Source organism: Sander lucioperca, chromosome 10 (assembly GCF_008315115.2).
Source record: "Sander lucioperca isolate FBNREF2018 chromosome 10, SLUC_FBN_1.2, whole genome shotgun sequence".
Lineage (NCBI taxonomy): Eukaryota > Metazoa > Chordata > Actinopteri > Perciformes > Percidae > Sander > Sander lucioperca.
In genome coordinates this window covers 25,449,908-25,477,792 of record NC_050182.1, presented here as the reverse complement: position 1 = coordinate 25,477,792, position 27,885 = coordinate 25,449,908, and the positions used below count along the sequence as shown (strand labels likewise).

General features: G+C 41.6%; 1 protein-coding gene across 9 annotated transcripts; it reads left to right on the top strand.

The window, feature by feature from the left end:
• Nucleotides 1-693: 693 nt before the first annotated feature.
• Nucleotides 694-26,148, top strand: LOC116049588 (CUGBP Elav-like family member 3). Of its 9 annotated transcripts, XR_004104880.2 has the most exons (16): nucleotides 694-1,330; nucleotides 1,600-1,627; nucleotides 2,219-2,435; nucleotides 3,845-3,927; nucleotides 18,283-18,331; nucleotides 18,672-18,812; nucleotides 18,925-19,004; nucleotides 19,397-19,552; nucleotides 19,949-20,093; nucleotides 20,550-20,699; nucleotides 21,153-21,224; nucleotides 21,901-22,005; nucleotides 22,146-22,289; nucleotides 22,477-22,638; nucleotides 22,976-23,074; nucleotides 25,064-26,148. XR_004104880.2 is itself a non-coding variant. In XM_036006272.1 (15 exons), the coding sequence occupies exons 3-14, from the start codon at nucleotides 2,291-2,293 to the stop codon at nucleotides 22,602-22,604; spliced, it is 1,332 nt and encodes a 443-aa protein (XP_035862165.1). In that variant the 5' UTR covers nucleotides 694-1,330; nucleotides 1,600-1,627; nucleotides 2,219-2,290; the 3' UTR covers nucleotides 22,605-22,638; nucleotides 25,064-26,148. The 9 variants fall into 9 exon arrangements, 8 of the variants coding, with proteins under 8 accessions (XP_035862165.1, XP_031155251.1, XP_035862164.1 ...); XM_036006272.1 differs by lacking the exon at nucleotides 22,976-23,074 and having other exon boundaries at nucleotides 20,610-20,699; nucleotides 21,153-21,218; XM_031299391.2 differs by lacking the exon at nucleotides 22,976-23,074 and having other exon boundaries at nucleotides 20,610-20,699.
• Nucleotides 26,149-27,885: the final 1,737 nt, after the last annotated feature.

Sequence of the window (27,885 nt, the reverse complement as noted above, 5' to 3'; positions counted from 1 at the left end):
CTTTGGAGTAAATTACCATGAACCTGATGACTCTCTTTTCACTCAATCTCTCTTCTTCCGAGACTCTCTGCACGCACGCACTCATCAAAGATAATAATACAAAATGGTGTCATCTGGTTGAGTTTGTTTAGCATTAACATTGGATACTGCCTGTCTTTACATAGGCCTATCCTCCATAAATGTCGTCCGGTTTTCCAAAGTACTGACTGCAAAGTAGGCCAACTCCAACCCCGAGCTATCTCTCCTTCTCTGTCACACATTTTACTCTGAGTGGGTGTGATTTCGGGCTCGGGCGTGAACAGCTGTAGATGTAGTAGTCGTGACTGCGTGCACGACAGCGGCGGCGCGCTTCGGCTTCACGTCAAGAGGCATCGTTTCAGCACCAAGGCCAGGGCTCGCGGCTAGAACAATAGGCGGCTCTGCGTACGGTGTCGCCTAGGCAACGTGTAAAAAGGTTTCACCCGCAAACCGTCGCTCGAGCAAAGAGCTTAAAACACTTCAAATACCTCTGAAAATGATATAAATATAATATAAAATAGTACATATATCACTGAGTTCGATGGGTGGAGCTGTAAAGGTGATTGAGTGAGTAGGGGACAGTTTTTGTTTTTCTTCGTGTGAGTGAGGCGAACATATTTATCGATGGTCCCTGGGAGTTACGTCACAGGCTAGCAACCGCTTTGGTGAGAGGAGGGGGAGGGAGAGAAAGAGTAGAGGAGATACCGGCATTGGACGTGAAAGCCATCCAGCCGTTGGACGGGGGAGACGCAACAAGAAAATAGCAAGAATAGTTACGTTAAGTAGGAATAGCCTCGGTTAACGGTTGTAACAATAACGGCAGGGCTGAAAAAGTCTCAAGAGACCAAGAAAGTTTAAACTGTATGTTACCCGAATTTAAGCGGCTGGATGGTCTGTTATCACTTTGTTATGAAATAGGAATTAGAGTGGGCTTTGGTGAAAGTGAAAACTAACTAACGTTAGCAAGCTCCTTCCACTCTGGATTTTGAGATTCGAGAGGTTGACTACATTTCAGTGGGACCGGTGACAAGCTGTGATTTGGACTCACCTGCTAACGTTACTAGGACTTTACTTCGCCACCTCCAGACCGGGAACACCGTTTTTTTGTAAAAACACAGCCAAACCTCTAGTATCTATACACCGAGGAGGAGGAGGGAAGGCACAAAGAGCGAAGAGCATCCAGAGAGAGGGGAGGAACTTGGAGGACGGGACAGAGAGAGCGCGGTGAGGACAACAACGGGGACCCAACAGAGAGCATCCCTCTTTAATTTTTGATCTGCACAGGCAACACTCTGCCCATAAGCAATACACGGTAAGAGCTTTGATGTATGTAGCCTGTATATTTCCTTGTGTTGTTTTGTTTTGTTCTGGTGTGTGTGTGTGTGTGTGTGTGTGTGTGTGTGTGTGTGTGTGTGTGTGTGTGTGTGTGTGTGTGTGCATTAAGGGGGATCGGACAAAGAGCAAGGGAGCCCCATGACATCCGTGTGTATGCTGTAACCTACAGCTGGCTAAACAAAGAAACCGCTCTATTGCAATGATTTACCCCCAATCACGCTGTTTCCTCTCTTTTTTTATGTGTAGGGTTCCTGAACGCTGTTTATCCACCAAAGGTAATGAATGCTTACAAATATTTTCGATTTATATAAATATATATATTTAATTGGGTAGGGGAAAAGTCCCATTATTGTTTTTTGATTGGCTAATTAACATTTGCATAATTGTTTTACCAGAAGCTATGAAACCCTTTGTCATCAGGCTGGGCGATAAATACTAAAAATGATCACGCAAATCATTTTTACATTTATTTACTTAATGGGGCACACATTTTATAGCCTGAAAGCAGTCAAATAAGAAATTGTATTTAGAATTTATGTTGATTTTTTTGTATTCTTAAATTATTTTTTTTATCTTACAACTACAAATATCCTAACACTATACATTTTTTTAATAAATTACATATTATAAACGTAAACCTCTGAGGTACTACTACAAATATTATTGTGATGCCATAGAAGTTTTAAGGTCTATAAAGTGTTTTAATTATGAAATCATTATTAGATACCACTAAATATATTATAAGTCACTAAATTAATATAAAAACGAAACATATTTTAGGGTTAATATTGTGAGTATTATTGTGTTATTGTCCACTTCTCTGGCTGTGACCTAAAGACTCATCCAGCATCGGTTGCTCCTCTCCAGGGTTACCTGCTCCTGATCTGTTTGCCCCTCAGCCCCTGCAGTACCCAGTCCTCCTCTCCACTGTGTCCTGATGAAGGAGGCAGACGCCATCAAGCTGTTCGTAGGGCAGATTCCTCGGAATCTGGAAGAGAAGGACCTCAAGCCTATCTTCGAGCAGTTTGGCAAGATCTATGAGCTAACTGTGATAAAGGACAAATACACTGGCATGCATAAAGGTAGGTGTCGCCATTATAACACAGCCTAAACATAGAAAGACTGATAGACAGATAGATAGACGTATACGTAGATACTAGATAGATAGACGTGTGACAGTAAGGCAGATAGATGGGTGGGTTTTCCTGTGCTGAGAGTCACATGTCACCATGGAAACTGTCACACCTCATCTCGTCTCCATCTCCTGTTAACACTGCAACGAGAGATTATGAAGACAGGCAAACAAAGTCGGTTACTACAATTTCACTGTGAATCAAAAATGTGCTTATGTATGCATGAGTATGCTTGTGCCAAAATTTACTAAGAAGAATACTTTATAAAGGTGTCATATAATATATGGTTTATAGAGTTGGGAGACTCCTAATGGTGTTAATGATTAGGAGGTTTTAACTAATGGCCCCTTCTAACAATAGATCGGTGATAAACTATAGCAGAAACACACATACACACACACACACACACACACACACACACACACACACACACACACACACACAATGACCTGGGGTCCTGTGTGTTATGAACCAGATTAGGCTGTATGCTCCAATCAGTGTAATGGGCCTTTAAGCCTGGGTGACACAGGGGAAAGAATCCGTTGTTTTGAGAATCCCCATGGCCACAGTAAGCCCCTCTTAAAAGCAATGAGATGGACCATAAAATGCATGTGTGTCAGTGTGTTGTGTGTCATTATGTGAGTCATTCTCAATTCTTCAGATGTACACTCTGTGTGAATGTCTCCATCCTAATCGTCAAATCTTCTCTTCTTTACTCTGAAGCTACATTAGTCTGTCTGAGATGTCACCGGAATGCTAACCTGCTGCTAATCTTGTTGTCTTAGTGCTGGTGACAGGTGTAGTAAACAGCTCTGGCCAGCCAGTTCTGCTACCTACCCCTCCCTCACACACACAGACACAGGTACAGCACATAGGAAAACAGAGGGAGTGTATTTGGAGTGATCGTGAGGCATGCATAGTGGTTGGTTTAGGGCAAAATCCTGACTGTGCCCAGCCTGTAAGGCCTTGTTAGCCCCACGCACACGTCTGTGGTGCTGTCATGTGTGCTGACTCGTGCCGTGCCGTTCTGAAATGTGCCGTGCCGTGGAGTGTCCTTCTCTGCCCTAGAGTGCATCATCATGGTGTTGTCAAGTTTAGTTACAGTGCATGAATATATATTTTTTAACCCTCTCGCACAGTTAGTCTAGTGATCAATCAGAATAGGTGACAATTACTCAGGGAAGGCACCAGAAAAGGAGACATTTAAATGGTGTAGCTGTGTGTGTTTTTGTAGGAGGTGATACAGATACAGAAACAGTGATAGAGAATGACAAGTATTAGAGCTACTCACTGACCTTTATTACCGTTACTCCTTTCCCTTCCCTTTTTTCTTTTTCCCGTCTCTCTCTATCTGACAGGATGTGCGTTTCTGACGTACTGTGCGAGAGAGTCGGCACTGAAAGCCCAGAGCGCTCTACATGAGCAGAAAACACTACCAGGGGTAAGTGCACATCCCAAACAGTTCACACTTATGCAACAATTCACACAAGCTTGCACATACACTCATATCACAGAAGCCCCCTCCCCCCACCTACATGCACAGACGCTACCTTGTATACACAAACACACAAGTGGTCCCAGATCAGTGTGTGTTTCTGTGCTATTGGAGATTCAGCTCCCATTAGTAACACTGTGACATAACTCAGCAGCCAGCAGACGTCTGCTAAGGACAAACACTCCCTCTCACCGGAGACACGTAGGGTACTCCGTGAGCAAAATCATCTCCATTTCTCTATCTTTGTCTGTCCCTCCATCTCTCTGTCTCTCTCTCCGTTAGCCTCTGGTGATAGCTCCCGCCTAGAGAGTCTGTGTAATTAATGTGGCCATTCCCCTTTGTCTCATCCCAGTCTCCCTCAGTCTCTCTTGTGAGGGATTGTGTGCTGCGGCTGGGCAGGGGTAGGACACTGTTCATTATGGATGGGGCACTGTGCGAGATCTGTGTCTGTCTCGTAGGCTGTACCTCTCTGTCGCTCCCTCTCTTTTTTCTCTCTGACCTGGTTTTCACTACAGTTGTAAACAGATGTTACAATGTCTTTTTTCGAACATTTTGCATTTTTACACCGAAAGTAGGGTGCACTACTACCTAGCCAAGAGAGTGCTGTTGAAGTATAGGGCGTTTTGTAGAGATGGTATTTTTCCGAGCCTTATCTATACTCTGATTTGCAGCAGTTATAACAGAATAGTGAATGTACCTTCCCCATCTATGAGCCTTTCTCTATCTCATTCTCTCTGTGCCGCCCTGCCACTGATCGGAGTTTCAGTTCCTGCACCTTCTCTGCAAAGCTGGGGTGTTGATAAGATCTTTGGTAGAAAATGGTTGGAGGAGAGCCTGAAGAAAAAGACTTTGGGGGAGGGGAAATGTTCCGACAAACACAAATCCCTAATACATATTGCAATCATGCATGCTTTTCCATGCAGCTGAAAAATGCCTCTGCAGTTGTACACACACAGTCACACGTACGAACGCAGCATGTTAAAAATGACATTAATCCAATTAGGGCCTGCTAAGAAGTCTGACCTTTCTGCGAAAATCACCTCTCCACTGTCTGCTGTGTCTTGTTTCTCCCTCTCGTGCTGCCCTTTGTCCTTTGACTCATCCCTCTAACCCTCTCCCCTGGGTTTTACTTTTATCCTTTCCTGTTGATGATAACCAGCTCGTCGCAGGAGCAGTGAATTTCCAGTTAACTTGTGATGAATATTCTGGACACAAGGAGGAAACATTTGCAGGGAGGATACTCATTAGCAGTACAGATTTATCAACCAGCAAGAAACAATCAGAAGCACCACCACTCCCCTGAGAAGGACTAGTGCTGAATCGAGGGTGTGGCTGTCGTGTGCTGGGTTTTCAATTAGCCTGGACTTTCAATGAGCAATATTACTGTTTCCGCATGTGGTTTCCTCAATTTGGTTCCCCATAGAGGTTTATATGAAAGCGATATTGTCTCTTATCGCTGAAGAGGCAAAAGTCTTCAGAGTAAAGTACTCTTAAGAATATGAAAAATGATTTGATGAAGACCTTATTTCAGCATGTTTATCCGAGTTCAGCAAAATGGTTGATGAAAAACAGTAAATAGAAGCTAGAATGTACACCGTTTTTCAAAAACACGTTCCTGTATTCAAAGCACTCACACATGTTTCTGACTCATTAACTAACATCCCCTCTGGTATGTTGACCACTACCTGAGTTTTTTTTTAAAGATTATTTTTTTGGGGGCTTTTCCCTTTATTGTTTTGAGACAGTGGATAGACATGAAACATGAAAGGGGGAGAGAGATGGGGGATGACACGCAGCAAAAGGCAGCAGGTCGGAATTGAACCCGCACCGCTGCAGGACTCAACATGGGGCGAACGCTCTTACTGGGTGAGATAGAGGCCGCCCCGACTGCCTGAGTTTTTTAAAGGATAAATCAAACTCTAATTTCTCCAAATAATTCCAAGGGATTATTTTGGTGGTTATATTTTAACTTGAAGGCCTCCCCTCCCTGTATCTTCTCTAAGGTTTAGCACTGCTATCACTTTCCACTACCTGTACCCTTTCTCTATCCTGTATGTCTTTCTCCCCTTGCCTGTCCATTGCCTTCTTTGACAGGATTTAGAAATGACTTCAGACGATTTCTCTCTCCCTTTCATACATCATCCCATTGTCCCATTCTTTTCTTTACCTAAAAATTGCTTTTTCATCTCTTCCTTATTCCTCCTTTTATTTTTCCTCCATGCTTTCCATTTTATCTCTTTTTTCCCTCAAATCCCCTCTGTCCTCTGTTCAACTCCTCCCCTCACGTCCCTCAGTTTCTCTGCACCAGTAGCATATTACAGAATGTTCTCTTCACTACCCCAAACCTTTCATCGCACACTCCTTTTCCTCTCTAAAATCTCTTCATGGTATCCCTCTTTCATCCCCGCTTTTCCCTTCCTGCTGTCTTTTACTCATTTTTTTCCCCCTCACTGCACAGTCACGCTTCCTCCTAGGATTCTCATTTCACAGTCATTTATGGCAAGCCTTCTTCTAAGTCCTCCTCTCAACGTCAGTCCCTATCCCTCTTTCTCCCTCCACCCCCCTCGCAGTTCCTCTCCCCCTCTTCTCATTTCCCCTCCTCTTGATTAGTTGACCCTTTTGACTGTTTCACACCCCCGTCTCCTCTATCTCCTCCCCCTCTTCCCCTTCTTTCCCAGCTCCACTTGTTAAGCTGCATGATTAGTTTCTCACAAACTAATTTTCATAGTCAGATCCTGGACTCACCATGGGGCGAGGGGGCTGTGTGTGTGTGTGTGTGTGTGTGTGTGCGTGTGTGCGTGTGTGTGAGAGAGGGCACGCATGTGTGAGAGAGTGCGCGTGTGTGCGTGTGTGTGTGTACATGGCAGTCTTGAATCCTGGAATTGCTCCTAAATGCGGGTACTGCTGGAACGTCAGGCACCTCATACAACTTTAATAGAGCTGTAGCATCACACACTCATACAGATGTGTTTCTCTTACACCATGGCCAAGCAATTAAAGGTTTGGGGACAAGTCCAATGCTACAGAGTGCTCTGTCTGTCACTCACTGATGGGATTTAACGCTGATTTAACGGTTCCAAGCAGCCAGTAGAGGAATGAAAGGAAGAAGACAAACACAGAGAGAGCTGCAGAGAAACTGTACCACAAATGTCCGCCGTTAGCTTCAGCAGGGGCAGTCGACTGTCAGATTGGAAAACGAGGAAAAGGATAGAGGGATTGTGAGAGAAAGAAAGAGATGAACAGATGGCCTTATCAGAGTGTCCTGCGCCTTGTGTTTAATTTGGACACAGAGAGGGAAGGAGAAGCACAGAGGGAGCATGAGATGAAGAGAAGGAGAGAGTTACATTATATTAGTCACAGTGGCAGAAATTTACCAGTGGAACCACTAGCAAGTCCCACTGTAGCACACAGATGTTTTGGATGTGGTACAGATATTCCCCCTGGGATGCATCCACGCGAAAGAGCTCATGTTTAGCTGTCGCATATCAGTCCTAATTTGCACTTGAAAATTGAATTTCTCATTTGTATGCAGAGGTCGCACCAAATGGGAATAATGAGGAAAATATTCAGTGATGTAAAAATATGCTCCTATAAAATGTACATTTTTGTTTTACCTATTTGATGCTTAACTAAAAGCATGACTAATATTGCTAAGTGGGTGAACAGGACAGGACAAATAAGCAAGTAAACGATACAAATAAGAATCTCCATCAACAGCCAATAAGCAGTTGTGTCAATGTATTTAATATTTTTTTCATCACATCTACATACATGACATTGATTTTTTTTGAAACACAGGAACATATGTTGTACCATGGCTATTGTCTTGTTAGTACAGAGGGTTGGTGGCAGTGTGTCCAAAGTCAGAGGTCAGGGCTCAGCCTCTAGTCAACAAATACAGGGTGGCTGGTCTCAGAGCTGTAAAAACAGGGTGACAGGAGGGGGGTGGTGAAGTGAAAGTTTGGATACGGAATGTTTATTCATAATTTTTTTTCTTGTCTTTGGTATTTATTATGCTTTTGAATAAAACATAATTACAGCATAATTTGTATGACATGCTGGTTTTTCAATAACTTAACAGTACTGTAGTAGTAAACTTGTGAATTGTTATGGTGTTACGTTGGCCACTTTAAAATGATTGTTGTTCACATCCCAGGCTTGAATGTCATTGACAGTTTGTCTATATTTCAGTAAAAAGGAACTGGTATATGTTGTACTCCTGATAACACAAAATGTACAGTAATCATTCATAACCATCCTTGCTTCATCCTAATCTCCATCCTTCCTTCCTCTGTCTCAGGCCATACTTTACTCCCAGCCACTTTAGACTTTAACCTCACATCTCCCTCCCCCTCTCTATCGCTCCATCTCTCCAATGCCTACTGCCGCTGTATTTCCTCCCTTATCTTTCCCCTTATCTTTTTCTTTTGTTCTCTGTCGTTGATATCTCTCTCTCCATTTAATCTGCACTCTCTTCTCTCTTTATCACTCCATCTTTGTTCTACTTCAAACACAAGTGTTCGTACATACACACATACTATCAGAATCGTACACAATCACACACACACACAAACACACACACACATCTGTTTGGTCACGCTGGCATCTGCAAATCTCAGTGTAGGTGAAATTAAAGTGTGATAAGCAGCTTACCAGGTGTGTGTTGTCACGCTTCACTGCTCTCCAGGCAGCACTCTGCTCCCTGTTCTTTGAATAGAGCCTAACCAAAGCCTACACACACACACACACACGCGCGGGCCTAATTAATTATTAAAAAGGCAGAAGAAGCGCCACAGTTTAGTAGTTAAAAATAACTTATACACATATCGATACACTTTTGAAAAATATAATAAAAATGAATTAAATAAATTGGAATTGTTCCATTGTTTGATGCTTGATCATGCAAACATGTGAGCTGTGATGTATTGTATTGAGCCTGGACTGAAGAGAGAGAGAGAGAGAGAGAGAGAGAGAGAGAGAGAATTTGTTATTTATGTCCTGGGGCTGAAAAGGCTATATTTATTTGCATGCACAGTATGGATTCACATAGACTCAGCGTGTTACTTTTAAGGTGCAGCAGCTCAGTAGTGATGCCAGTGCTACTTCCAGCCTATATAACTTAATTCTTAAAGACAAAAATATCAGTGTAAAAAAAAAAAATGTGTTCCTTTAGTATGTTTGTAGTGTTAAGATGAGAATGACTGGGAAGTTGGACACAATCTTTTCATGCGTCCATCATCCAGTCCTTGTAGTTGATGTTCATCAGATCAACTCAGGACGTGTAATGTGTACATGTTGTGTATGTTCTGTGTTTTTCCATGTGTAATCTAAGATGCCTGGCAGGCAGCCTCCCTATGGGGCAAAGCTATGATGAGCAATTATCCACTAGGGCGACTTTGCAGGCTAATTTAGCATATTTATGTGGTCAGCAGCACTGTTTACTATTCACCTTCACTGCTTACTGCTGCACTTTCAATTCAGAACGGACCCCAGTTCCCTCTCTCTTTCTCTCTCTCTTTCATTTTCTCTCCATCTCTTCCCTCTGCCATCCCCCTGCCTCTATCTCTCAACGCCTGATGGGGTTTGTGATGTGTATCGCTCCCCCCTCCCTCGTGGTGCTCTCTATTTTTATCCTCACTGTGTGTGGGATGGGAAGGGAGAAGAGGGACAGGTGTAGAAAAAAGTGTGTATTTGTGTGTGCAAGAAGTAGAAAGAAAGAAGAGGAGCCAGAGAGAGTGATACAGAGGGGTATGCAGAATAGAGGGGTGTTGGGTTGCGTACAACTAAAACCACGGGGGATTTAGCTTGTTTGTTTTAAACAAAAGTATTAACCGTGTATGTGTGTGTGTGTGTGTGTGTGTGAGAGTGAGATGTATGTGTGTGCTTGTATGTGCGTGTGCATTTGTGCATGCAACATGGACAGAGAAAGAGAGCCTGCCTCATATTTCACCACAAAATTGAGGCAGAATCTAATCATAGCCTCATAAAAGCCTGACCCTGGAGAGCGCCTGCCTCTCTAAGGCCCCCACACCCACCCACCCACTCACACACAGACACACACACACGCGTGCACACACACACACACACACACACACACACACACACACACACACACACACACACACACACACAGGAACATTTGTAGGAACATTTGTATCTAGTTGGCCAGTTTGATTATGTTTGTGTGGACACATGATTACTAGGTTATGTGATTGTTCACTGCTAATTCTGTGTCTCTCAGATGCTGAGCCCTAAAGTAGTCCAAAGTTGAGTTGAGTCCATATCACACACCATCTGTTTTGGAAATCCAGCCAGCTACAAAAATCTGCAGGGCCTAGTTCCCACATTCATAGATTAAAAAGAACTGTTTAGTTGCAATTATATGTCATCATTATTGCATCTGATGCTGGACGTGCTTTGTTCTCGCAACTTATAGCTGGCTTTAGACCTGGAGTGAAGCACAGCATGGGCAGCTTCAGTGTGCCCATTTAAGTCTGGGATTCACGTTTGGCTTATCGCAAGATGCACACTTAAGGCGATGAATTTAGAAATCAAAGCATGTCCAGTGGTAAAGTCCCCATATTTAAATTAGATATTAAATATAGATATTACACATTGACAGGTACATTTGACTCATTATTATAAGCACACAAGAGGGGATGTCTTTCATTTATGTATTTGGGTTTTTTAAGGGATTATAAAGAAAGTAAACAAGTGCCAGAAAGCAGAGTGTGCCAAGAAATCCCTTAAATGCAGCAAGCTTAACAGATGCCTGGATATTGGGTATGGCTTTGATCACTGAGCAGTGTCACTGATTTCCAGTGCCAGATCATATAGCAAGCATCACTTACTTTTTCCATCAGTTGCATGCATGTACTGAACTCCCAGAGTCTGGATTTCAAGTAAAGCAAAGAAAATCCTCTGCAATATGCATGCATTGTCTCAGCATGTAATATGTATACGTCTGCACTAAGCTGGACGTATGGAGCAGGGCACATACAATGGTGGTGAATGAGTGTGAATTTGTCTGAATGAAAAAGGGGATAAAGAGTAGTGGAGGAGGGCCATAAGGAGGTTTGGCATGAATAGGAGTGTATAGACAGGGAGGGGGTAGGGTGAGACAGGGGAGGAGCAGAGGAGGTCGAGTTAGAGGGAAGGAGGAAGCAAGACAAAAGTTTGCCATAATGAGCGTAGAGGAAGGGGCAGGCGGGTGGTGTGTGGAAGAAAGGGTTTTCTGGGTGGTGGAGGAGTGGGAGGGTGTCAGGGCGCACTTCTGTCAGTTTAAACAGAGACATCTGTCAGAGGGGGTTACTGGTGTGTGTGTGTGTGTGTGTGTGTGTGTGTGTGTGTGTGTGTGTGTGTGTGTGTGTGTGTGTGTGTGTGTGTGTGTGGTTGTGTGTGTGTGTGTGTGTGTGTGTGTGTGTGTGTGTGTGATTAGGCAAGCAAAAGGGTTGAAGGGACTATATTTGCACCTGGGGTGCGACCTCCGCTCTGTCTCCTCTTTAACCACACTTCAACCTGCTGTCTCGATAATGGCCTTTTCACACTGACCTAAGGGCAAAGCTGGAGCTTCATAGACAAAATTACACTATTGTAGATCGACACAATTCACAATGCTCCCTCCAACAACAGAAGATAAGAGAATAGACCAACAGGGCTTGTGTAGCTCAGTGGTATTTGGTTTGTTAATGAGCGAGTTAAGCCTTGTTTTAATAATGCACACAAAGGTCTTGTTCAGTTCATGTACATTTGGATTTTCTTTTTTAAACATGTTTTTATTTGAGAAAATAAGTATTTGTCACAGATATTCAACATACATCAACTTTCTCATTTTCTTTCCCCCCACCCATCCCCACCATGCTATACATTTGGATTTTAAAGCAGATTTGTAGTTATTGAATGTAGGGTTGTGTATACTCCTTCACTTTCTGTTTGTGGTTTATTACATGTTAAGGTTTAAAGGTGAGGTTGATCACAATTAAATAAGATTTAGGTTTGGGTATAACTTCTAATGGATAAGCCAGACATGTCATCTTTAGGTATATACACCCATAGGCCTGTGTATTGAGTGTATGATTGAAATGAAATAGAAGCGAATAGTGTTAATATCAAATAAAAAACACAGCACTATAAATAGATTTTACTCCTATGGTGTGCACAAAAACAGTCAGAGTCAATATTAGGCTATTTTGTCCTTTGGATTAAGCCTTTATAAGAACATACAAGTCATTTGCATATTTGACTTGTGTAAATTTTATGGGATCCTGCCTAACGCTGGAACTATCTGAGCATCCAGAAATGTGTTACTGGTGCTGTATTGAATGTAATCTCAGTGAATATAAGGTTTTTGCAATCATGAATTTGTATGGCTTTGAGCAGCCTTTTTAATTCACCAGCTCATTTCCCAAAGGACTTACTCTCCCAAAAATAGAAAGAAGGTCCAAGTGCATAGGTCTAACAGTTATCCGCTATAGTGCTGTTGGATTACGTTGGACTAAATCCAAAGGATCAAATTTCAGTGAGTGCTCCACTGCTGCATGCAGAATGTTCTCATTGGGGTTTGACAAAAACAGCATAATATTATATGGATCAACAGGGTAGTTAGTTCTGCGTTATGCATGGTTTGATACCATTACTATGGAGAGTAATGAAGGCAAAAAAAGAGGGAGAGAGAAAGGAGAATATGTTGGTAATCCATGCTCCAGTAGAGAGGCTGATGAAGGGTTAACAGCCAGATAAAGTATTGAGTGGATGGGAAGGAGGGCAGACTTCTCAGGTGTGAAGAATGGAATGAAAGAGACAGGGGAAGGAGGGATGAGAGCAGGGGGATGGGCCGCTCAGGAGCTTGTATTATAGTTGCAGGCTCCCGTTGCCAGGCAACGGAGCTGAGCGAGATGCCAGGTTGCTAGGTAACCTGGGGGATGCAAAGCCTAACGTGGTGCGATAGAGAGATGAGAGAGAGGTGGGGTGGAGCGGTGCTGCTGGGCTGCTCCACCTTCCCGCTCACTCACTCTGTTTCTCACATCTCAGTGTTTTCATCCAGCTGTGAATGAGAGCCATATACTCAGTGTCATCAGGGAGTCAGGGTGTTCCTGTTTTCCTGAAATATAAACACGCTAAAAACACACAGATGATACACTCGATAGAGCTGATATATAGATGAATCACAGATAATGTGATTATTATTATAATTTTCATTTCATTTTTCTATTCATCGATTAATCATTTGGTTTAAGCCCATCACAAGGTCCCAGAGTCCAATGTGACAGCTTGAAATGTTTTGGTTTGTCCAACCTACAGTCCAAAGCCCAATGATACTCATTTAACTGAAGTTATCCCATTTGGGATTTTTTTTTTGCCATTCTTGCTTCAAAGACACATCTTAAATGATGAATTGATTAATTATTGTTTGCTAAATGTGTGTCAATATCTTATCACCAGCAGTCATCATCATCAACGTATTCAATCAGAAATATAATATATTTTATTTTGTAAGTGTTGCCCAGCTCTCTAGCTTAACACCAAGTGCAGTCTAAGCCATTCCACGTATACTGGAGCAGAAACAATAGACTTCTTTTAATCAATACAGTATCTTTTCTATATGATTTTGCATTGATCAGCATGAAATGTATTTTTTGGTACCCAAGAAGGTATATTGTGTAGTTCAAAATCAAGGCAGAATTGTGTTAAACATTCATGTAGTTTTATGTAAAAACAATGTTTTTTAAGAGAGACAAATATGAGGTGAACAGTTGTGCTATTTAGCTCAATTTTGGTTTTGCCAAATCAACATAAGGGTTCACTATACTGATGATAATGAGTCTGTAGGCCTGCAGGGCATGTGACAGCAATGATGAAGAAAAAATGAGAGGGAGAGTAGGAGCTACACAAAAGGAGGAAGTGAATTGAGATAAAGGAGGGAACGGATGGAAAGAGATAAAAAAGCAGAAATGCCCATGTCATCAGGCAGGGTATGGAGGGATTATGGAGTGGAAAGAGGGGAATTGAGGATGGGGGAAGAGGAAGAGGGTGAAATAATGCTAGATCGTGGAGAAGGGATAAAAATAGTTTTCCTTTCTTGTGCACTCTGGAAAATGGACATCTGAAATTGTGTGGATGGAGTGTTCCAGAGGGAAATTGAAGGGGGAAGGGAGTGTGCGTTTGTGTGTTTGTGAGGAGAGGGTTTTTGTGTGTCTGTACACACACACACACACACACGCACACACACACACACACACACACACACACACACACACCATTGTCTGTTGCCATGCTGTGTGAGTTTTATATTTCTGTTTGCGGGAACATTTGTGGAGAATTGCCAAAATTATAACATTGATTCAACACTGTACTTTAATCCATGTTCCAAATAGCGCATGCACACACACACACTTAAATACACATGCTACCCCCTAACCTCATGATGTGGTGCAATGGTTTGTTCCACTGATTTTGCGTAGGTGGGGGAGGAGGTAGAATACGATTTGATTGGATAATCCAAGGATTTAATATCCCCTAATCCTGGCACAATCCTCTCTGCGTTACTGCAGGGAGTAAGATTAACTGTATGTGTGTATTATGTGTTTATTTTTGTGTGGGCAAAAGGACGGGTGCTCTGTGTGTGGGGAAAAGTGTAGTGTGTAGTGTGTGTGTGTGTGTGTGTGTGTGTGTGTGTGTGTGTGTGTGCATGTGTGCGTGTGTGCGTGCATATGTGAGTGGCATGTACTGTGTGTGCATGCAAATTGACCTGTTTTTGCATGCAAAGTTTGGTCAGGTATGTGTAAGTGAACGTGCCTCCACTGCGAGTGGTCATGCAAGCTCACACACGATCATATATGACATATTTCGCCCTCATACATCGCTACGCTGCTGCTCACATACAAATTCACTTTTCTTAGAGATACAAAAAAAAAGGGCTTCTTAGTATTTAGCAGGACGGATCAGACCTCGCTACAGTATGACGCGCGTTTGCAGATGGTTTCTGTTAATTAAGTCTTAATTGGAACGTAAGTAATTAGAGGATCATTTTACTTGAAAGGAGCGTATGGCTGTTCATGTGTGTTGGAGTGAAGGAAGAGAAAAGAGTGGAGTACAGTGTGACTGACTAGCATGGACTGTACTTTATTTGCATTTTTTCATCTCAGGCTCAAGGGAAATTTTATTACTCTACTACAATATAGATTCAGTTCCCTCACCTTCTCCCTCTCCTTCTCTTGCTCAGAACCAAATTATACTTACTTCTTCCTCTGGATACTGCCCACATCTCTCATAAATCTTCTGTTCTGTTCATATCCTTGTTCTCATACATTTTCTCTATGCTCATTTTTCCCTTGTTACATTAAGTCAAAGAGAGATAAAGGAGATGATAAGGAGGATAGTATAAGGAGGATAGTATGAAGCCAGCACAAATTCTTTGTTTACCCAAAGAGCACAGCAGTCGCCCTTGGTAACCAGCATCCTTGTTTACTTACCCAGTGTGCCGTCATATGATTGCCATGACAACGAGCTAGTTGCCATGCCAATTTCCCGATGCCATTGTGTTGTCTTCGTATCAGCAGTATGCACTCCTCACCTGCTGTCTTGTGTTCAGTTTCTCTGGCTTTTTCTCCATCTCCTCTGATTCTCCCTCTCATCTTTCTCAATGCATCATATGAACTTTATATTATATGGTTACTTTAAATCATCAAAAGGTCAGGCCTGTTCAAGCAAACACATACACAAACATACTCAGAAACAGATCAATAAGCCTTGATTGATAAGTTGTAGTTGGGAAAAATTAGGTTCTTCTGTTCAGTCTGTTTTACAGTCACAAGGATAAGCTTGAACAGGGCTAATGAAGGAAGTAATGGATGAGGTGATGGATGGATAGAAGGATAGAGAAGGGGTTAGTGGGCACAAATCTTGCTACAATCAGCCTGCTCTACAACACAGGCCGAAATCAATGAACAAGACTGGACTGATCGATGAGTTGATAGTGCTAGATGGATGTCAGCGTTGATGGATAGCAATAGCACCAGGACTGGGATATGATGGATGGATGGATGGATGGATGGATGGATGGATGGATGGATGGATGGATGGATGGATGGATGGATGGATGGATGGATGGATGGATGGATGGATGGATGGATGGATGGATGGATGGATGGATGGATGGAATCCAAGGTCACTGAAAACTTTGAGAGCGTGTATCTGTCCTTACAGATATCTGTATATCTGTAAGTTTATGTGTATGCTGACATCTCAAGTCAATAAAGGTCCAGGGTTAAAAATGTAGGTCATTCCTTCCTCTGCAGACCTTCTGTGCGTTTGGGTGTGTGTGTGTGTGTGTGTGTGTGTGTGTGTGTGTGTGTGTGTGTGTGTGTGTGTGTGTGTGTGTGTGTGTGTGTGTGTGTGTGTGTGTGTGGGTGTGTGATGGCCTTGCCTTAGATCAATAGCTTTGTGGTGACAGCTAAGAGCTGATTAATCAAATGTATGGATCTGTCTCTCTGCTCTGCCCTCTCCTCAATTACCAGCTTCATTACATTGCCTTAACACCCCACTGGGACCTCTCTCCATTCTTCCTCCTCATCCCCTCCCTTTTCCATTCCTTCTCCACCCTCCTCCTCCTCTTTGTCCCTTCCCGTCCCTTTTCTCATCCTCTATTCTTTCCTCTTAGTTTTACTCCTCTCTGTCATAGATACAAAACACATCTAATTCCCCTATTGCTACAAATCACTTTTTGACTGGCTGTGAGACAAGGCATTAATTAGTACATTTTACAATTTGTCCCAGCTGAGTGAGGCAATCTGAGCTTGACTGATAAGGATGTTATATTCAAAAATGTAAGATGGTTGTTTGGATTTGGTTTTGCAACATTTCAAAGCTTGGATTAGAAAATAGGAGTGTCTACCCCACAAGCACACTGTTTTCTTCTTCTCTTTTTGACTTTACTTTGTGTATCAATGTCACTCCATTCTTCAAACCTTCCTTGCTCAATCCCTCCTCTGGATTCATCCATTTTTCTTCCTTTCTCCCTTCCTTGCGCTTCTTCCCTCTTTTCATTGCCATCATCCTGCAGCCCTTCTCCTCCCCCACCCCATCCCTCTGGCATTAACACTGTCTCATTGCCTCAGTGCTATGACTAAGCACTAAGTGTGTATAGTATGTTTGTGTTTGCCTTTCTGTGTTTGTGGCAAACCTGTGTGTCTGTAGATAGTATATGCATTGAAGGGCTTTTCAGAACATGTGTGTGCATACATGCATTAGCACTCTGAGATTAAATCTTTGTAGTCGTGACATTTTTAGACGGAGCTAGTCACGACTGAATCACGCCGCACTCCTCCCCCTCTTTTTCTTTCTATTCTTTTTGAATCATCCTCTCAGGGGCAGCTTTGCTTTTATCCTCCCACTCCCATCTCTCTGTCTCAGTCCTCATGTTATGCTTCTTTTTCCAGCATTTTCATTCACTCCCTGGGTTCCTCTTGGCCTTCCACCTGCCCTTCCAGTCGGTCGAAGTCAGTCGGGGTCCCCCAGGCCTGACTCTCGTTCTCCATCCTTTTATTTATAGCTGACTACGCCTGTTTGCTTCACACACTTGTCATCTCATCTCATTGCTCTCCTGCCCCTTCTCTCTATCTCAATCTACTCTTGTCCCTCATCTAATCCGTAGTTCTTGTGTAATCCAGATCAACTGGCCTGCATTCTTAATCTCGTCACTTCTCAATCTCCCCTCCATTCTGTGTGTGTGTGTGTGTGTGTGTGTGTGTGTGTGCGTGTGTGTGTGTGCGCGCGTGAGAGAAAGAGAGATATATCAGAGATGGCAAGGTTGTGTGTGCTTTGACACAGAAAGAGAGCAGCCTGGAACACAATTCAGACACACCTGTCACCTGCTAAACTTGATTTATCAGTGACTTAAAAACACATGGACACACACACCTTTGCTATGACAATTTTATTGATTTAAAAGCTATTTAATGCAGGTCACTGACTGCAGTTGATATAATTTCAATTATTATACCATACTCTTACAGTGGTATTAAGATCTTCCACTAGTTTCTCATTTCACTTGCCACTTTTTGTGGTTTCAGAATTGTCGGCTGGCTAACCCTGGCACATTTACAGAAATGTTGATTAATGTTTGTTGTCTTGATATAAATGAATATGTTAAATACATAATGAAATAACCATGGAACAAATGCTATGAGACTGTTTACTGTAAGTGGAGTCAATACTAAAGACATGTCCTGTGATAAGACAAATAGAGAGAGACTTGTTTTTGTCGAACATCTGTGTTGATGTTCCTTCTTGTTTGTTCCGCAGATGAACCGGCCAATCCAGGTTAAACCAGCTGACAGCGAGGGTAGAGGAGGTGAGACAAGTGACAGTTACACACACACACACACACACACATTTTAGTGTGACAGTCACAGAGAGAAGGGTAGGTGTCAAGTTGGATCAGATAAAGATGGAAAGTAGTCTAACGGGTGCTAAATACACACACATGTACACACAGACACAGTCAAATCACACTCATTCCACTCCCCTCTCTCATTACCCATCTCTATAGCCAATACTGCTCCCTGGTGGACATAAATGGTAACTTCCATTTCTGTTAACACAACTTCTATAGTCTGATCAACAGAGGCGTGACCAGTTTAAGGGGAAATAAAGATGATTTCTTATCATTTCCTTTCCTTTCTTCCATATTGTTGGTCTCTCAGAGGACAGGAAATTGTTTGTGGGCATGCTGGGAAAGCAACAGAGTGATGAGGACGTCAGAAGACTTTTTGAGCCCTTTGGCAGCATAGATGAGTGTACTGTGTTGAGAGGGCCCGACGGCACCAGCAAAGGTAAAACACATACAGTACATATGCTAACACACACAAACTACCTTATTTAGTTCAGTTGTACTTTGTAATTTAATATATTCTGTGTGCTGTAACTGACTCTGTTTTGTTGCAGGTTGCGCTTTTGTGAAATTCCAAGGACACGCTGAAGCCCAGGCTGCCATCAACAGCTTGCATGGAAGCCGCACAATGCCTGTAAGTTGCATACATGAAATTGGAAAATGATTGAAAACATACAGATACAACACACATACACACACACACACACACACACACACAAGGTATGCACACACACATTGTGTTCCAAAGACATGTGCATGAGTCACATGGGACAGTTTAAAATTTTCTGTAGGTAATAATGTAAGTAATGTAATCATCTCTCTTCTTTGGTGCTGTCCTGGGCATCATCTACATGCTGGTATAGGCCTGAGCCCCATATGATTCGTAAATGGATTAATTGTATGGAGAAAATGAATTAATTAGTAAGCATGGAGCCCAGTCCCATTGACACATAAAGAAGATAGCATGTAACATTACTTTTAATTGCAGTTGAAACCTACTCCATGTCTCCTTCTTTTGCCGGACAGGGAGCGTCGTCCAGTCTGGTGGTAAAGTTTGCCGACACAGAGAAGGAGCGGGGGCTGAGGAGGATGCAGCAGGTGGCCTCCCAGCTCGGCATATTTAGCCCCATGACCCTCAACTTCCCCGCCTACAATGCCTACACACAGGCGGTCAACGCACAGGCAAGCAGTATACAAATGCACAAACACTCACTGCACTACACACACATACACACCAAGTTTGTAAGGGGAGTGCTGTGCTTATGAAAGGATGTAATAAGTTTGAAGAGGCTATCAGTGGTCTAATTGGGTCTAATGTTATTACCTAGACAACAGAACATACGTCATTTGGCATTAGCTTTCCCGCAACACACAACCATTAACCCACTGACTCAGGACATAATGGCCTTGTAATTAGATCTCTATTCATCTGTTCCTCCATCATTCCCTCTCCCTAACCCTTTTTCTCCTTTTTTCCCTCTCTTTGTCTCTCTCTCTCTCTTTTTCCCTCTTTCTCCCTCCCTCTCTCTCTTTTTCTCCATCCCCTTCCTCGCTCTCTGTTTCCTTCCCTGTCTACAGCTTGTCCAACAGCAGGCCTTGGTTGCCCAGTCAGCGTACTTGTCTCCTGTGGCAACAGTTGCCGCCGTACAGATGCAGCAGATGGCGGCGCTCAATGCCAATGGAATCATTGCCACACCCATTACATCCATCACACCGTCCTCGGGTAGGCTCACACACACACACACACACACACACACACACACACACACACACACACAGACACACACACACACACATACAAGCACAATCACAATCACAATCACATGCCATGCATACTCAAAAACATTCTTAGACTTGTATATAGCCAGACACATGCACTGGAGCTGTATTGTAAAGAATATAGTGGTTTGTATATAAAGTTATCAGCTGTATATTGTAACACAAAACATATTTTTATAATGGTCAGCAGTCTTTTCCCTTAGATGCTTTGCTTCATCAAAATAAAAATCGAAGTTTAAAGCACTTAGTTATTAATGAGTTTTACTATATTTTGCATTTGTATAGCAAGATAATTGCAAAAATAACTAAGGATTTTGAAGGTGTAGATACAGGTGTAGTCAGTAGAGTAAAAGAGCTGCAATGACAGACTCGTTATCTGGACTGTAATCTGCGTCTGTAGGTACAAACACACCACCAACTATGGCGGCAACGCCTGTGCCATCTCTCCCTCCGCCACTAGGAGTGAATGGTTACAGCAGTCTGCCAGCCCCCACCAATGGACAACAAGCAACGGAAGCGCTATACACCAATGGCGTTCACCCATATCAAGGTTTTTATTTTAGTGTTTTATTACATATTTTTATTGGGTTTACAAAGTGTCTGTAGTATAACATCCCAGTAAAAGAAAAGAAAGATTTCTTGTATCCTTCTGTCATGTGTCAGAGGGGTGGCATGGTTCCATTTAAGAAGATTCAGGCTAACAGAGTAGTTAATGTGTTGATATGCTGTGTCATGGTGGAGTGTTGGGGTCAATAGGTGTGTTGAGGGCCCGGCCAAGTGTGTGTGTGTATATATATATATATATATATATATATATATATATATATATATATATATATATGTATATGTATATATATAGGATGAAATATTGAGGTATTTTAATAAAATCTAAGAAGCATACATACAGATGTATAGACATTAAACTAAGGAAAATCCAAGATTTATTATCACATTGTTTGTATTTTTTCTATTCTCACTATTTTTCTATTTTCTGGCTCTCCAGCTCAGAGCCCAGCAGCAGCCCTGGACCCCCTACAGCAGGCGTATGCAGGCATGCAACACTACACAGGTTGGTGTAAGTGAACAGACAGGTGACAAGAATGTTTAGATAAAGCGCGTTGAGCGACGTCTTCTCGCTGTGGGTTGGAATGGCATATGTATGGATAGATGTAAAATGTATAAAAAAACCCAAATGTAAATGCACACATATTGCTTTCAAAATCACTTTAGGTTCAGTAATGAGACACATCTGGCCACACTAATATCAAATGTCACTACAAATCAACCAATTGTGTAATCACAAATAAATCTTCATGTGCAGCTCATGTAGTAGGTTAAATCAGGATACATCTAAATAAGGAACAAGTTTGACTGCCATCGTCTGAAGGACGGAAGTGTTCCAAGGGCAATTGGTTGAATTAATTTTGTTACGATTTATCTGATTTCATTTTCACACAAGACACACATCCATGGCTGGTAATAATGTAATACAGCTAATGATACCTTTACCTCATTTGTATAGATGATTCATACTTATGAAATAAATGGGGACTGTCTGTACTGTGTGCATACCAGACTCAGACCAACAAAGTCATTGTTGTTGTGTCTTGCTCTATTCAAGTGTTACATTTAATAGTTTTCACCTTCAGCAGGAGACGTTTCAGTTCAAACGAAATGATTCTATTGGACACTGCTATGTTGCCACCTGTTGTTTTTACCCAATCAGATTTTGTTACTGTCTCTCCCAATAGCGGCGTACCCTGCTGCCTACGGATTAGTCGGGCAGCCATTCCCCCAGCAGCCAACACTGGTTGCCCAGCAACACCAGCAGCCCCAGCAACAGCAGCAGAGAGAAGGTGATGTGACTTCCTGTCTGTCTGGTGCCACAACCCTCTCTAGTGATCTTATTTAAAGTTGTTTATCACAAGGTTTTTACAGCCTGAGATAATTTATCACACTCTAATGTCTAATGTGTGTGTGTGTGTGTGTGTTTCAGGTCCAGAGGGCTGTAACATCTTCATCTACCACCTGCCTCAAGAGTTCAGTGACTCTGAGATGCTGCAGATGTTCCTGCCCTTTGGCAATGTCATTTCGGCTAAGGTGTTTGTTGACCGTGCCACCAATCAGAGCAAATGCTTCGGTGAGACACAAAAAGAGGGAGGAGGGAAAGGGGAGAGCAGAGAAAGGAAAGGACGAGTGAAAAAGACAGGGTGACTCGTGTAACAAAAGATATTGTGTCTGTTTAAATGTTGTGTGTTAGTTAAGTTGAGGCAAAGGCACGGTGTAGAAGAGAGGTTTGATTAAAATAACTCTTCTTTCTCTTGCAGGATTTGTGAGTTTTGACAACCCAGCCAGTGCTCAGGCTGCCATCCAGGCCATGAATGGCTTCCAGATCGGCATGAAAAGACTGAAAGTGCAGCTCAAAAGGCCCAAAGATGCCAACCGCCCATACTGAGTGACAACAGAGGAGGAAGAAGAAATAAAGAGAGGTGAGGTGCTGAGTGACACGACATGAAGAGAAGTGAGGTGTTGTTTGTTGGGGGAGCAGGAGGATAAAATTAGGTTAGAGAGAAAAAAAACCTTGAGAAGGTAGCGTTAGCTTTGACACTGCAATGCTAATTGATGGTACAAAGTTAAAAAGAAAAAAGCTTAACATGACATATCAGTGAATAGTAACAGTGGGTTACTCATATGAAAACAACATTCAACTCAGGAAAAGTGAAAATACTAAATATTGTTTTCCTTTTTATTTTCTTTCACAATCTTATTTATTTTCTTTCCTGCTGTTTTGATCTTTTCCTGAAACGGCAACTTACCTCACCCAAGATCCTTCCGTCCAATCATAATTCACGAGGACCCCATCGCTATGGCAATGGTTGCCTAGTGACCGATAAAGCCCTGACCCCCCCTTCCTCTCGCATTGTTGTAAGTTAATTGGTTGGCCTGTGTTTGGGTTGCTGTGGCGATTGATTGCCTGTGTTGGTTGCCCTTGGCAATTTTTGTTCTGTCACCTCGAGCAACCAGCCATGCGTTGACCTGCATGTCCTGTTGCTGTAGTGACCACAGACTGTGTTTGGTGCATTGTGACTTTATTTTGTATTGACCTGTGCACATACTGATCAATAACTTTCAATAGCCAGGACTGTACTCAGAATCAATTGATTTAATTGGATATTTGATACACTTAATCATTGTATAGTCATTTGATAAATTCTGCAGCAACGCTCGTTATTTTTTTGCAGCTTTGTTTTTGATCAGTTTCTGTAGTGTTCTGTTTGGTGTGATTATTATTTGAACAAATTGTTTGGGTAAAGTAGTGAGCGTGGGCATCTATGTGTACATATGTGTCTGTGTTACACTGTTAGTGTGTAATGCAAGAGTGCAAAATGTTTGTTGTACTAGTGTCTGTAAAGAGAGGTTTTCCAGAGGTTTCCATAGTGGACTGGTGGAGAAATGTAGAACAGCAGTACAGTTTACATCAAAATATGCTAATTATATTGATGGAGAAAGTAACATGCTAGTATGATATTATGCAACATACAACAATGGAAGGCCATGTTGGCCATGAAATGATTATGCAGTACAGTACATAGAAGTTTAAGTATGGCTACAAACCGGTCCAAATGGCAATACAGGTAGAATAGAAAAGAGCCGAAATCTGAGTTTTATGGCAAAAGCACACTATTTTAAGGCGAGCATGCATTTTGTTGATCTGTACTCTGATAGGCTGAGTTTTATATTCCTGGATTCTGATTTGTTACACTGTTTAATGTGGAACTTTAGTTTTTTGCTCCTTTGTTTCTCTTTCTTGGTCTCTTTTACATCTTCTATCAATGCTTTTGTGGTGTTTCCTCCCTCTCTCCTTCACTACTCCCCTCCTCCTCCGGTCCCCTTTTCTCCTCCTACTTGTTCTCCCTCTTCTCTGTAAAATTCTTTCTTCGCTTCTCTTTATCCCAACCTTCTCTTTCTATCCCTCTAGCTCGTGTTATGAGGTAAAGGGTATGTGGTTGTTATGGTGGAAAAACAAGTGCCTCTTGCTTATTGGAGAACAGCCTTCAACTATAGGAATTCTGGGAGAAATAGAGGATATCTTAAGTTTGAGGTAAATTAAATCCTCCACAAACCCTAACCTTTACCAAAGAGGCGAACATGTGTAGCTGCTGTCAGACCAGTGTGTGGATGCACCGTCACATGGCAGCACACATTATAAATAAAGGATTCTGTTTCTATTTCTAGACAAACCTTTACATAACAAATCCTTGTGGATAATAACAAGGTCTTTCATATCCAATGGACCTATCTGATAACCACCACTGTGCCCCTACATCAGTCAGATTAAAATTATCACCCAGAATTTCTATACTGCAAATGCCAGAGAGTGATGCATGTCGGTAGTAGTGTTTGCTTGCCATGACCCCAAGGCACATGAGTGCAGCACATGCGTACATAAACACATATCAACTTTAAAAAAACACGCACACATACATACCTCCAGACACTCAATCACACAAGGACACAAATAAAGGGTTTTCACTGTATTGAGTTGCATGATCCAGACACTGTGTGTGTATGTGTTAAAGCACCATGATTTCTTGCTTTTGAATTACAGAGCTTTATAACTGTGAATGATGCCTTCTTGTTTTAACTCACCCAGATGAAACTGAAATAAAGCCAAGCTAGGAGCATCCTAAGGTGCCATTTGCTTCCAGACTTATAAAAGCATTTCAAGTCATGCCTACAAGATTTTTGTTTGACGGGAGGAGCATGTTTGACAAGATGTAAAGATCAGACAGAAACATGGAGCTCCAGTGTATTTATAACTTTGCTTTCTAACATATCCTCCCTCCTTCTCTGTCCCTCCCTCCTTGTTTATGTATCATTCCCTCTACCCTCCAACTCTCCCTCCCTTCACAGGTGACCTTTCAGAGTCCAGCCGATGTGGAATCCCAGGGTTCATAGTGCTTTCAGACTGTCTGCTACCTTTGAGTGTCCGGGGAGTGCAGCCACACACACTGACACACACTCACACGAATACACATGCGCTCTCAACACTGAACCACGAACGGTACAAGGCTGATATACAAATGTACATAAAGTGCACAAACACACACGCCTGCAGACACTCACACAAAACACACACGGTTCACACAAGTCAGTAATCTTACCCATACAGCCAAGGGCTTGGTTTGACCATGGTCTATGTGGAGTTTGCCAACAGGGTGTTTAGTAGAGTTACTGTAAGATAACTCAGACTGAGCATGTATGGAGGGTACTGATGAAAAAATTCTGATATATCACTTCAATAGACTTTAACATGTCTGTACCATGTCTATTCCATGACAAATATAGAGGGGCCGATGTTTCATAATAAAAAAAGAAAGAAAATACAAAAAGATGTCTAAATGAGTAGGTTAGAGAGACTTTGGAGAAAATCCTAATGACCTGTAAATAATTTAGTTTACAAAGAGCAGCATTTAAAAAACAAGAAAAAATGCAAAAAGAATACTACTTTAGATAAACACTGAACAGGACACAGCGACATTATTATTATTATGATTATTATTATTATTATTATTATTATTATTACCACTAGTAACATCATCATCCTCATAAAGGGATATTACATTCCAAATTGTAAAATGGGAAATCACTAACCTATTTTAAATTTCTACTTAGATTTTAGGTGAAACTCGGGGGGGGGGAGGGGGGGGGTTGCACTTTTATTCGGGAGGTTTTAATATTTGAGCTATTTTTTATTTATTTACTAATTTATTAATTATTTTGTTTATTGGGAGAAGGGGTTGGAGTGGGTTGCAATATTTTGATTTTAGAATTTTCTAGAGAAAACCTTTTAAGGGCCTGTTTCTGTCAGACTCTTGCAATCGAGTAATTATAATGTATGTATTAATTATTACAGCAATTATATTTATTTCTAATTTATTGAATCCTGTTTTTGATCCACTCTCTTTTTAAGTTAAAATAAAAAGTATCATACTAAATGTCCTAATGTGATTTGTTAAGTGTGTGTATGTCTGTATGTGTGATGTGTGATTGTGACTTTTTTTTTTTGCCACAGAAGTGAGAGCTCACATCCATCTTCTGACCAGAAGGGGGCGTAAGTAGGGAGCATGTAACCAGAGAATGAAAGACAGCGTTTTCACCCACAATAAGCTGATGCTCAAAGTTTGTTATCTCCTCTGTTCGTTTATGGGAATAGGCTACTAATTTATCAGCTAAATGAAATGCTGTATTTGTTTTTATCTTTGTGAACCCAGTTCCAGCAAACTCTCCTCCCTCTGGGATGAAGATATTACACGTTTTTTTTGCTTGCTAAGCTGATCTCAGGTCGATTTACCAGAAGAGAAAGAACATGTGCTCAGGCAAAACTATGAGTAGAGATAAGATTATTACTGAGCTTGATGACTAACTACATAATACAGTATTTCAGCCCTGTGGTTTTCAAACATTTTAAATGGCTCTAGGCCTACTTTAGGAACACGTTAAAGAAAGAAAACATATTGTTCATCTACTGATGTGATTGTAATTTCAAGAACAAGTACAGAGTTCCATGTACATATTTCTATAAGGAGAAATCAATTGGAGGTGTATATTAATTGAGGTTAGCAACAGGCAAAAGCTTTGGCGATTAGAGTCAATGTAAAGTGTCTTCATTGAGCTTATTTTAAAGTTTAATTCCAGAACGTTTTTCAATTTCATAAAGATTTTAGGGGGCAGTTGCAAAGAACATACTTTAATGATAAACTGTTTAATTGTCAACAGTTTTTTTTTTAAATTCTTGACCCCTTGACTTCCTGGCCCATTCACAATCTACCATGACCCACTGATGAGTTGTAACCCAGACTTTGAATATCACTAATATAGCCTATAGGTCACAAAACTTCCCTCTGGAGGAGCAGTGGCAAACTCACTGACCTTGTCAATGTGACCCCGTCGCACATGTGCAAAATGTCAGAAAAACTACATTGTCCTGCACAGGCAAACATTTGGAATTGCATTTGTTTGATTTTTTTGTTTGTTTAAAAAGGTGTTTTTTTCCAGGTTTTAAAGGGGACATTTTATGCTTTACTGTGTTTTCTGTCTTATCTACAATATTATAATGTTGAATTTCTATGTTAAACGTGTCCAAAACTTTAAAAAATTAGGTAAATGTATTTTAGACAAATACCTGTGAGCTTAATCCTATACTGAACAACAGTTTTTTCTACTCTCTGCTAAGTCTTACGCAACTCTAAGCCGGCCTTCTATGATTGTTCATCTGCTTTTTTTTTTTTTTTGCCACTGCGGTGTTAACATTGTCGCATGTAACTACATACTAACGGCAGTAAAATATGTCATCTGCCAGTGTCGTTAAATTCTCCCCAATTCCGGGTCACATTTCTCCTGAAACATGTTCTGTTTATGTAGCTAGTATCTGGTTTAAAAGCCTTTATTTAATTTGATGTAGAAATTGCTGCTATATTCTATTATTGTCCACTGCTAACTATAGTAGCTACATGGCTAACAGCAGTAAACAATGTCATCTGGGCTGCCAATGTAGTTAAATTCTCCCCAATTCTGGGTCGCATTACTGCTGAAACATGTCCGATTGGGTAGTGTTTTGTTTCAGGAGGTTGTGTAATATTTGGTTTAGAAGCCTTTATTGGTGATTTTTTACGGTACAAAGTACTGTACTCCGTTGCAGTACCTCCAGGTTCAATAGTGAAACACGGAGTGGA